The following is a 13,102-nucleotide window of genomic DNA, read 5'->3' on the forward strand; positions in this document are numbered from 1 at the left end:
GGACTATTCCTGGGGAAGTTTCCAACGCCGTTGCTCCGGATCCTGTTGTTGGATCACGTCGCTTTTTGGACCATAACATTCTCGGAGCCTGAGCTCTCTATTGGTACCTCAGGATTGACACTGCTCCCTTGGGAAATAGTGACTCTTTGGCAGGTGGGCATTGCTGGCCATAGAACTGTATAGCGGCGCCAGGCGGTGGTTGAAGAGATTATACTCCTAATTCTATTTTAATTCTAGTCCCTTCAGCAATTGAGTTTCCAGCGGCAAGGAAGATATCTACAGGAAATTTGAATCAACTCCAGACCTTTCACCTGCTTAACTAATGAAGGAATAGAGAAGGAGCGGAGCTGCTAAGTCCTAGTAAAGGTCTCCATCACACTCTCATTCTGGCACGGGTTGATTTAAGTTTCCTCTGCCCAAAGAATGCTGTTCCAGAACTGGGCTGGCCTTTATGGTGTGTTTCTGGCCTATTCTTGAGGATAATGAATGGTTTGTTGGCTTGGATAATGAGATCCCTACCTCCTGGAGAGTGTTTTTCACTTGCTACATGTTGTGAAGGGGTTTTTCTTTACCATAGAAAGGGTCCTACGATCATCCACCACTGTTGTTTTCAATGGATGTCCAGGCCTTTTGGTTTTGCCAGTGCATTCTTTTTTTTTCTCAGATGTTCATGCTATCTCTCAGATTTTTTTTTTTGCATTCTAAGGATGGCCTGTTTCACTTGCATTGAGAGCTTCATTGACCGCATGTTGTGGGTTTACAGAAACAGCTTTGAAATTTGAATCAACTCCAGACCTTTCACCTGCTTAACTAATGAAGGAATAGAGAAGGAATAAAGAAGGAATAGAGAAGGAATAGAGAAGGAATAAAGAAGGAATAGCTCACCCCTGTCCATGAAACAGCTTTTGAGTGAATTGTCCAATTACTTTTGGTCCATTGAAAAATAGTGGGGCTCCATATTAAAGAGCTGTGATTCTTAAACCCTTCCTCAGATTTGAATGTGAATACCCTCATATTAAAGCTGAGAGACTGCACTTTAAGCCCATACCCTCAAACAGACAAAAAAAAAAACTTGTGTTAGTGTCCAAATATTTCTGGATTTAACTGTAAATTAAAGCCATTAAGGATATCTTGTCATGTTGAAGTTAGTGTACTAATTGCTTTCTTCAATCTTACTTGCTTATGTAATGCATATGACCACAAAATATAAACTGCATTTTAAAAACAGGTGTAAATTAATAAAAATAAGGTTTATTGCAGCAAATGAAACTGAACACTGGTAACTTTTAAGATATGTCTAAATTTAACACCTTTGTAACTAAATGCAGCCTTCTAACACCATTCCTACAACCTAAATCCTTCCTAGAAAAAATTATTTAATCATGTAAAATATTTTCTCATTCATGAATTGTCTAGGGACACAAAGGCAAGCATGTTATGTGATGAATAGCCAATCCCCATAAAAAACACACAGGGTTAATACAAAAGCTTCCAGTTCCTGGAATATCACATGATGCTGAGCTATGCACTATTTGTTAGACAGAAAGTACAGGGCAGCATAGGGTAGTGGACCTGATCTGGTATCACTCATTCTTCCTCTTTCCAGTAAAACTGTGACCATTATGTGGCAACTCTTTAACTGATATGACTACCATCCCTTTACATGTTCAGTAGGAGGTGGCATAATTACAATGATTTAGATTATGAGGATTTGTTTATACAAATTTCTTCTGAACGATGGCAGAGGCATGGACTTTACTGGTTCAGTTAGTCCAGATCGATTTTGGAACTTTAAATTTACGAATGCAACTGGATTGATAATCGGATTAAATGGGTCGACCAAACAACACAACTCCTGGACTGAGGTTGGTGAGTAACTAACTGGCTTCTCAACTGATTGTGACTGAATGAGCAATTTTGGTACAAAGTAGCAAAAGTGGAGAAATTGACAGGGGTTACTGTTGAGACTGCATCATTTTTACCACTTTGTACAAGCCTCCCCTTTACACATAGCTCCTAACATGTATCACGCTAATTATAGTTACATGGTATTTGTATCCTGTGAAAAAAACTATAAAACCATTGAAATTGTGTTTTAAGATAACTAAAAAATGTTAAATATATGGTAAGCACACACAATTAGGTTAGCATGAAAACCTGAGTTTCAGATTTATTGTTGGCATTTCTAGAAATTACATTTTTTTAATTAATGGCTCACAATCTGCATTGGTAACAGTTAACAACATTAATTAAAGATCAACATTAAGTTTATTAGAAATTAGCACTATGTTAGATATTTAAATATATTAGCTAGCTGTTTCGAGAAGTAGGATTGCTGCACACCCCTACAGCCCAGCAGAATTCAAAATATGTCACAATCAAAAAAACCTTTTATGTTGTCATAATGATAAGAAAATGATAGCATTATGATGTCACAAGCATAACACCACTTTATGAAAACATAATAATAAGAGAATGATAGCATTATTTTGTCACAATCAAAACACCCCTTTATGATGTCACAATGATAACACAATGACATTATGTTGTCACAATCAAGACTCCTTTATAATGTTGTAATGATAAGACAATGATAGAATTATGATGTCACAATCCAAATACCCTTTTATAAGGATAGGACATTGATGGGATTATTGTGACATTCTACTCTGTGTACTTTTACCGAGTTTACTAATAAATGTTATATATATGGTAAACACACACAATTAGGTTAGCATGACAACTTGATTTTCAGATTTATTTTCAGCATTTCTAGAAATTAAATTTTTTCAATTAATGGTTCACAATCTGCATTGGTAACAGTTAACAACATTAAATAAACATCAACACTAAGTTTATTAGAAATTAGCACTATGTTAGATATTTAAATATGATATTAGCTAGCTGTTTCTAGAAGTAGGATTGCTGCACACACCTACAGCCCAGCAGTATTCAAAATATATACAGTGATATAATTAAAGTAATTCAGTGCACTTATTTTACATACTCCTGACAAAAAAAATAGGCATGCAGTATGTAGAAGTCATGAGTGCGCGCTTATAAATGATAGATATAGCAAACTTAAACAGAAGTCTCACGAATCCCATTGCAGGTCAAATGTCTAGGATGTCATTCCTAACATGTCATTTCACTACAGAAAAACTGAAAATATTATAGAAGCACCATACTCTAAACAAGTGTTGCATTTACAATTAAACATGTTTCCCCTATCCTAATTGTATAAATTATATGCAGCCTTATTGTTATATTATTATCATAAAATACGCCCTTGAATAGATCATACATGACATTTACAGTATATCTAAAATTCTTTGGAACAATAGAAATAAATCTTTGTACAATACAATACAAATACAAATATGTGTACAATATGCACACATTCGTAAACAAAATATATGGATATTATGTATGAAAGCACCATTTTTTTTATTCATATGTTGACTGCCTCCAGGTATCTGCACAATTGGGCACACGCTTGCATTTTCAATATACACATACTTAAAGACTTCATACCTTGATATTGCATATGCATGACTGCACATGATATTTTTAGTAGACAACAGATCGAAATTCCACTTTGACATCCTATTGTATTTACCGCTTATTTTAAGTTTTATTTAAACCCACATTATGTTTTGGAAATATGGTGTAGATTTATTAACGGTATACAATCGCTGTTTATATAGGAGCATTATGGAATATCTTAGTGATCAAACTTGGTTAATTGTAACCAGAATGATAAATAGTCAATCATTGACACCACAGCTACTGAAACATTTGATCTATTAGTATAGTTGATTTCACAAAGACTTTCTAAGAACTGTTAAAATGAACAGAGATGGCTGTCTCTATCTCCGTATTAGGTTGTAGGCCAGCAAATTGTAATTATCCCAACTGTTGTACTCTGACCTTATAATTATGCTGGCCTTTCTGCTGACTGAGTTTACTGGGGATTATTGAGCTCACCACATGTATGGTGTATTGTTTTGCTTTTAGTTTTTTTTGTCTCGAGAGAGTAAATTGATTGGGGCCTCTGAGATAAAAAGAGAAATGTGCAGTGCTGAGAGTTTTTTGACAGCAAGGGTCATGAGAGAGCCATCACACTGGGGTGGATCTGATGACAACAAATTGGCAATGATGGACATGAATTACTCCAGAAGTATCCCGAGATAACGTCTTCTAAGTGATGTCTTTAAATTACATCAAGAACTTCTATGAAGGATGTGTGAGTATAGGGTGATGGATGAGATGTTTAGTGGGTTTGTTAAGATCAGGCCTACGTATTGGCTGAATACTGGTAAAAACACATCAGGCAAATTGGTTTAGCTATTGTTTTTTCGCTTCTAACTGAATAATCTGGAAAACCAGAATTATCTCTGTTATCACGAGAAGCTTGACTGTTGAAATAGATAGGGCCTTTTCAGTGATTAAAAGATTTAGGTTTCTGGTTGTTAATGTGCACAGCTCTATTCCGAAATAATTCTAAATATCTGCCTTGTTATTTATTTGCTGCCAGAAATCTAGAGCTTTCTGTTAACTCATAGTTTATAACAAGGGATTAATCGGGCATTTTGTTTACTGCTGATTTGCTACAACTCAGCTACAATGATCAGATCCCTCTAGAGCTACCAATAGATAGCAGATGTTTCTGTGGTGTTTCTAGAAATGAAAAGGAAAATTGCTTCAATTAATGTCAGAGAAGTGTGGTTCATCTAGTCTACATGGCAGCTTTGCACACATGGTGTTATGTCAACACAAAGAGGAGAACTGGGTCCACATTATTTATGGTACGCACACTATCAATTCTTTTAAGGATTCAGGATATAGTACAATTGCACAGATCTGAGTACAGTGACTAAAATGGTTAAAAGGTGGTCGGTTTATGAAACCCTTTGAATTCTCACTTGTATTTTTTATTTTTTTTCCACTAGCTCAGACCTCCCACAGTGATTGGTCAGTTCCATACCTTATTCTTTGGTTCTGTACGCATGTTCTTTCTTGGAGTGCTTGGCTTTGCAGTATATGGGAATGAGGCCCTGCATTTCAGCTGTGACCCAGACAAGAGGGAAGTGAACCTATTCTGTTACAATCAGTTTCGACCGATAACTCCTCAGGTGAGGTTCAGCAGAAAGTACTATTGTAAACTTGTTGATCGGTTACACTTGTTTTTATATAAATATGCTGTTCTGTCCAACCTTGTCCTTTACCCAACCTGCTACTGTATAAATCTGTACAAAAAGATGACTAATGAAGGCACCACTCTTAAGACGTGGATTCCTTAAATGTGGGCGACCAATAAAAATTCTACTTGATTGCAAGTGTAGTGTAGAGAAGAAGAAACAAAGGCAGAATCCTGAGGTGGAATAAAATAGAATTTTGTGTGTGGGAGCGTAACTGCGAGGAAGCACTTTGCCAATTTTTATTACTGTCAGGCTGGCTGACATGATTAGTGATGTTACATTAGTGTAGAGAGTCACATGTGTCAGGTGACCCGACTGCCTCGCTTGAAATTGGGCTCTGGCTATGCCCATGGGAACATTTTATCTTAGATAAACCTTGTTCCATGTGCATTCTATTATTATTAACCATTATTTATTTAGCAATAACAACCCTAGCATGGCAGAATATTTTATCAATAACATAACAGATGCACAGACCCTGCCTGTCAGCAATCTAGCATTTTGAAACATACAATGGTAGACTTATTAGGACTCCCCTTGTGAGCTTACATTTTATATAGGTAATTAAGACAAAGGGGGAAGTAAAAAGAGGCAATGGTAAACCAAAGCAGTATTTAAGGTTAACTGGTTGCAAGATGTAAAATTTACTCACAAAATAAAACAGAGGTTTGGTTAGAGCTTGCTGCAAGATGGTAGCTTTTACCCCTTAAGATATCCAGCTGTATAGCATGGTATAAACAATTCAGGATAAAAAAATATCAGTAAGTAAAGTATCTGCTTAAATATATGCAAATACATACATCAAATAAACATGAGGCTATAGTACTGTATTTTGCCGAAAGCAAGCAATTTCACGTGCCACGTCAAGGAACCTCGTGGGAGTGTTAAGTGTTACTTATCTAACATAAAATCTCTGGATTTACACAATAGAGTTTGACAAGATAAGTCTAAATTTGATAGGCTATGGCTTTACAGCTACTTAATGGTCCCAAACAGCAGGGGCGGATAAACAATGGGACACTTGCTGCTTGCCTGCTACACTGCAATGTATTAACCTGCACTGCAGTGCATGCATACAGTATTTTTTGTGGCGGATGATGTGGGAGGTCAGTTGGGGGCCTACTTAATGCAGGGTAACCTCTCCTGCAGCAGGAGTATCTACAGAAACACAGATAGATTCCATTATGGGCATCAGTGATGAATCAGTGTCCTACTTCCTGTCATGTGACAGGATCTGACAGTAAGAAGGTATTTTTGTAGTCACTTGTTACGGTTAGTAAGAGTGGAGGCTACATGGCTCTCTGCTGTAAGGAAAAGGCAAGGGTCATAGTTAATGTGTGAGGATCTTCCAGCCATCAACCTGCATCTACTGGAAGGGAGATACTCTCTAGGGAGAGATCACTATATACTGAAGCAGACATTGACAGGGTACAGCATTACACCTATCACTATATACTGAGGCAGACATTGACTGGGGTACAGCATAACACCTATCACTATATACTGAGGCAGACAATGACAGTGGTACAGCATAAACGCTCACTATATACTGAGGCAGCCATTAACGGTGGTACAGCGTAACCCCTATCACTATATACTAAGCCAAACATTGATGTGGTGTAGGCCTACCACTTCAGTGTCTTGCTTAGTAGTAGGGATGCACTGAAATGAAAATTCGGGACCGAAACCAAAAATTCTGCATTTACTTGTACAAAACCCCCCACCATAAAAAAAATCTCACACTTTTATTAAAAGTAAGTAATACACCAAAATTGGACAAAAAAAAATCAATAACAATATTAATATATATATGAGTGTTAACAGCAATCACACTCCTATCATGCCCAGGCATACCCAGATTCCAGCATGTACTAGCTGACTTGGCATGATAGGAGTGCAGCAATCACACTCCTATCATGCCCAGGTTCTAGCATGTACTGGTTGCCTGGGCATGATAGGAGTGTGCTTGCTGTTAGCAATCATATATATATATATGAGCCCGTACATGTACAGGCTTTGTCATTAAGGGGTTAATATTGTTGTTATTATTATTGTTCACATGTGAACTCAGCACTGGAGGCATAGAATCAGACTTAAAAATCCTGTATTTGCAGGTATACAATAATAATGCATGGAAACATAGCATCGCAGGTATAGATCAATTGGAAATCACATAAAAACTCAGCAATAAAGGTATAGATGACAGGTTGCACAACCCAAACAAGCCAGCATGAGTCAACTTTGTCCCCAAACAGTCCGGCCTGTGTCATCTTTGTCCCATAAGCACCCTGCCTGTGTCATCTTGCTCCCCAAGGCTCAAACATCCTGCTTGTGCCATCTTTGCCTTTCCACAAATCAATTATACATCTAAGATACACACAAACACTTTCAAAGTCACTCACTAATACACACTTTCATTCACATAATTAATTCACACAATCATTTATCTCCCTCATTCACACAATTCATCCACACATTAATTCTTTCATTCTCACTCAGTCACACAATGCATTCACACATTCATTCATTCTCTCACTCCTTCTCACTACTTACTATACTTACTACCCTCTCCCTCCCTTCTCACCATCTACCCCCCCTCCCTTCTCACCAATGTTCCCTCTAATTTTTCTTAGGTGGTGTGCGCAGAAAATTTCTCTTGCGAAAAATTTTTCCCAGAGCCAAAATTTTGTGCGCACAATATGCTTCTGCAAATGTTACCTTTAAATTGTTATTCCATATTTTTGGTACAGCTCGCTCATGGTTAATAACACTACATTATAGTGTGATAATGTAGTATTAGTTACACAACAGTATTACTTACTGTAATGTAATATAATGTGAAATTCTCACTGCATAAGTAAATTATGAGTGAATCATGAGCGGAGGATAAAAAAAAATTGTGAACTAGTATTTGGCACCTGGGGCGGATCCTGTACGTGGGACCCCCACACACACACTTTAAAACTGCATAGCTTCTATCGTTAGGCAAACATTGACAGGGGTACAGCATAACTGTTATCATTATTTACTAAGGCAGACATTGACGGTGGTACAACATAACTCCTATCACTATATACTGAGACAGACATCGACGCTGTTACAGCATAACTGCTATCATTATATACTGAGGCAAACATTGACGGTGGTACAGCATAACTGCTATCATTATATACTGAGGCAAACATTGACGGTGGTACAGCATAACTGCTAACATTATATAGTGAGGCAAACATTGACAGTGGTACAGCATAACTGCTATCATTATATACTGAGGCAAACACTGACAGTGGTACAGCAGAACATGTATCACTATATACTGAGGCACACACTGACGGTGGTACAGCATAACACCTATCACTATATACAGAGGCACACATTGACCGTGGTACAAGATAACACCTATCACTATACATTGAGCCAGACATTGACAATAATGCAGCATAACCCCAATCACTATATACTAAGCCAAACATTGATGTGGTGTAGGCGTACCACTTTAGTGTCTGGCCTAGTATCTATCTATCTATCTATCTATCTATATTTATATATCTATATATATATATACACTATATATGTCTATATATGTCAGGCACGTACCGTCCGGGGTATGGGACATACCTCCCGGGGAAGACCGCGTCGGCTCGCGGCAGGCTCCTGGTCCCTGGTACCAGACCGGGCATCGTGTCCCCGCGTGGACGCGGGGAGCTGGGGAACACGTCGGCGACGTGGTCTGGGTCCCCATGAAGGGGACGGCGCTTCGGCACGCCCTCTGATTCCTTCTCCTCCTGCTGTCTGTGTGCAGGAGGGGAGGAGTGAGGGCAGAGGATTCCCCTGGAGGGGCGGCACCTCTAGTGAAAAGATGAGGTTGGGGGTGGTACGGAGGGTGGAGGATCTAGACGTGACGTCAGGTCTGAGATCTCTATAAAACCTCCAAGCTCCCTTATGTCGGTGCTCAGATATTCTGAGACGCTCTGTGCCCTACACAGCGTTCCCAGTACTGTGCTCCTTTCCTTGATTTAACCCTGATTGTCCCTATCTGTTACCTGACCATTGCCTGTGACCTGACTACGCTTATTGTTTGCTGCCTAAACCTGATCTCTGCCTGTGACCTGACAACGTTTATTGATTGCTGCCTGAACCTGATCTCTGCCTGTGACCTAACCACGTTTATTGATTGCTGCCTGAACCTGATCTCTGCCTGTGACCTGACTCCGCTATCTGATTTGCTCCTGCACCTGATTTATTCGCTCATGCCCTATCTCCACTATTATTCTGGACTGTTCCTCATATCCTCCGGTGGTCCTGCATTCTGGGCTCCTTCTCCTTTGCTAACACAGACACTTGCTGGTGTCTGACAATATAGGGATGCACCGAAATGAAAATTCTGTACCTGAAAATTTAGCATTCACTTGACTGAGATGGAAAATACCCCCCCACACACCTTTAAAAACAAAAACAAAAAAAAACAATAAAAAAAACCAATAACAATATATATATATATATATATATATATTATTAACAGCAATCACACTCCTATCATGCCCAGGTTCTAGCATGTACTGGTTGCTTGGGCATGATAGGAGTGGGATTGCTGTTAGCAATCATATATATATATTGTTATCGAATTTTTCTGTCCAATTTTGGTGTGTTACTTACCTTTTAATAAAGGTGTGGTTAACACACCAAAATTGAACAAAAAAAAATATAATTGCTAACAGCAGCCTCACTCCTATCATGCTCAGGCACCCAGTACATGCTGGAACCTGAGCATGATAGGGATATGATTACACCCTCCCTATGCCATGCTATCCCCCCCACACACACTTACACATCCATGCTATCACACACACACACACACTCATTCACAAACATTCAGTTTAAACTACAGCATAACACCCATCACTCTCACACACTTACTAATTCACTCTCACAGAATGTTTTCCTACCTTTTCTCTGTCACTGTCACTTTTCCTCCTCTTCGTTCTTCCTCTTCTGTGTCCTTTCCTTCCAGTACAGTGGAGGCGGTGGACGTGGCTTCAGTGATGCGCACTGGGATATGACATCAAATCCCGACGCACAGCATCAGTTGCCGCGCGCATCGCAAGGGAGCAGGATTTTTTTTAAGACGGTTAGAGGGAGATCCTTGATCTCCCCAACCGAGCTTGCTCCTCTAGTGGCGGACATTACTGTCTGTCTCTGGAGGGGTGCCGTGTGCACAACCAGTAGCGGACCACCCCCCCCCTTCGGTATGCTACTGGTTGTGTGCACAATTTTTGTTCGTGTGCGCTCCCTTTGAAAGCTATGTGGGCGTGCACAAGCGCACAGCTTAGAGGGAACACTGCTTCTCACTATCTACCCCCCCTCTCCCTCCCTTCTATCTACCCCCCCTCTCCCTCCCTTCTATCTACCCCCCCTCTCCCTCCCTTCTATCTACCCCCCCTCTCCCTCCCTTCTATCTACCCCCCCTCTCCCTCCCTTCTATCTACCCCCCCTCTCCCTCCCTTCTATCTACCCCCCCTCTCCCTCCCTTCTATCTACCCCCCTCTCCCTCCCTTCTATCTACCCCCCCTCTCCCTCCCTTCTATCTACCCCCCCTCTCCCTCCCTTCTATCTACCCCCCCCTCTCCCTCCCTTCTATCTACCCCCCTCTCCCTCCCTTCTATCTACCCCCCTCTCCCTCCCTTCTATCTACCCCCCTCTCCCTCCCTTCTATCTACCCCCCTCTCCCTCCCTTCTATCTACCCCCCTCTCCCTCCCTTCTATCAACCCTCTCCTCCTTTGTAGTTAAAGGCAAACAGGTTTTGGACTTACCATCCAGAAGTCGTGCGGTGAGAGCGCAACGCCTCAGTCTCCCTGCTCTGCCGCGGTGTGCACTGCTTCACTGCTGACCGCCGGAATATTACGTCATATTCCGGCGCTCAGCATGACATGCCGGCACCGCGACGGAGTTAGAGGCCTCCTGGAGGAGACTGAGGGGCGCCGGGCAATCCAGGACATGTGGTCACACTTGGTGGCACCCCCCTGATGAGCAGCACCCGGGACGGGCAGCCCCCCCGCCCCCCGACAGGTACGCTACTGATACTAACACTGAGGTAACGTCTGACAGGCATTGTAAGCTTGCAAGAGCAGGGCCCACTTCTGGTCTGTACCTGTATGTCTTATTGTATATGAATGTTATTGTCAACTTCATATACTGTCAATATTAATTATTCACTCTCCTCTATTGAAATATTGCTATGGAATTTGCTGCAGCTCTATATATGAAATGTAATGTAAAAACCAGACAGTGTAAAAAAAAAAGAACAATCTGGATTATTCTGTTTAAACCTCAAATAACTCCAATAAATCTCTTTACAGGTTTTTTGGGCACTGCAGCTTGTGACAGTACTAGTCCCGGGAGCCGTTTTCCATCTTTATGCAGCTTGTAAAAGTATAGAACAAGAAGACATTCTCCAGAAACCTGTCTACACTGTCTTTTATATTATCTCCGTATTGTTACGGATAACCTTGGAGGTGGTGGCCTTTTGGCTACAGAGTCACCTTTTTGGCTTTCAAGTTAATGCAATCTTCAAATGTGACGCTGGATCCCTTGATAAAAAGTACAATTTAACCAGGTGTATGGTTCCTGAGCACTTTGAGAAGACCATTTTCTTAATTGCCATGTACACATTTACCGGAATTACAATCGTATTATGCGTTGGTGAAATTTTTGAGATTCTGTACAGACGGTTAGGCTTTCTAAATAACGAGTGACCTGGTGGTCTTTTATAACTTCCAAATTTATGGTGAAAAAGTTCTGATTTGTAAACATGGACTGTTTACAAAATACCTCTGCAATTTTACTGCAGGATTTTATGTAGGATAAATGTTTGTAGCTTTATATCCATAAACATGTTATAAATTATGGAAATTATTTTTTTTCCAGATGAGATAGATGAATGCTCTAATGTATTTATATGTAAATATGTAAATATTTAGTTTAAGACTACATCGTAAGGGAGAAAGCTATCACAAATTATAATTTTCATTTCACAATCAAGTAGTATTTATAGTTTTTTTTATATAGTATTTTATAGATTGACATATTAAAGAGTGAAACTACAAAGGTCGATTGCTGTGAGTAGAGTAGTACTACTCAGTTTGCTTTTTGTCCACAGTGGATAATTTAGTTCATTAAAGAGACACTTCAGTGTCTTACACAGCTCCACCAATCAAGAGTAAATATTAAAGTGCTTAGCAAGCACTTAAATATGCATTCATCTACTTAATAATAAATATAATAAAATTGATCACTTTCCTTTAGGAGAAGCTGCAGCACCACATCTCCAGTGCACCACCCTCTCCAAGGTCAAGTTTTTCATGCCACCGCTGGCGGCATTTGCAATTGAGATAAAACAAATAGTTAAATGGACAACTCAGCTCTAATATGTTTTAAAGTGCATGGCTGGAATGCCTCATTAAAGAGTTTTTTTAAAAACAGTTGTGTTATATAGTAAAATACCAAAGCCTCTAGTGCATGAATATACATGCTGAGTGGCTGCTGAGTGCGTGCATATACAAATACTTGGCGGATGCAATGTTTCTTTCTAATCTTTGGAAAATAGGAATTGAGCATGACTGTCCCTTTAAATGTCACAAGTATATTGGCTTCAGCCAGAAAGTTCCAAAGGGCTCCTAGTTTAAATAGCATTGAAGAATTGTTTAAGCATGTAGCTTGCCAAATATTTTAATGTTACCACCCCCTCATTTTTGCCTAGACTATGGATTATTGGGGGACCAAAAATCATGCTGGAGTTGCTTGTTTTATGAAAATATAGAAATTCTGCAAGTCATGAACCAGTAACTACATGATTAGTTTTTTTTATTAAGAATGTGAATACAGTTTGATTTATAGTTTAGTA

General features: G+C 39.7%; 1 protein-coding gene across 1 annotated transcript; it reads left to right on the plus strand.

Annotated features, from left to right (window-relative positions):
• The first annotated feature begins 1,830 nt into the window (after nt 1–1,830).
• Nucleotides 1,831–11,954, plus strand: LOC149289864 (gap junction epsilon-1 protein-like). Its single transcript, XM_089490108.1, has 3 exons — nt 1,831–1,869; nt 4,953–5,135; nt 11,559–11,954. Exons 1-3 carry the CDS (start codon nt 1,831–1,833, stop codon nt 11,952–11,954), a joined length of 618 nt encoding a protein of 205 aa, XP_089346234.1.
• Nucleotides 11,955–13,102: the final 1,148 nt, after the last annotated feature.

The sequence above is a fragment of the Sceloporus occidentalis genome, unplaced genomic scaffold (genome assembly GCF_023333645.1).
Source record: "Sceloporus occidentalis isolate IW3139 unplaced genomic scaffold, rSceOcc1.0.p SCAF_42, whole genome shotgun sequence".
In the NCBI taxonomy this organism is placed as follows: domain Eukaryota; kingdom Metazoa; phylum Chordata; class Lepidosauria; order Squamata; family Phrynosomatidae; genus Sceloporus; species Sceloporus occidentalis.

Excerpts from the sequence above, each read along its gene's own strand:
- LOC149289864 (XM_089490108.1), top strand. The coding sequence starts at position 1,831 with ATGGGTCGACCAAACAACACAACTCCTGGACTGAGGTTG. Across the intron at positions 1,870-4,952 it reads CAACTCCTGGACTGAGGTTG|CTCAGACCTCCCACAGTGAT; the intron begins GTGAGTAACTAA and ends TTTTTCCACTAG. Across the intron at positions 5,136-11,558 it reads TTCGACCGATAACTCCTCAG|GTTTTTTGGGCACTGCAGCT; the intron begins GTGAGGTTCAGC and ends ATCTCTTTACAG.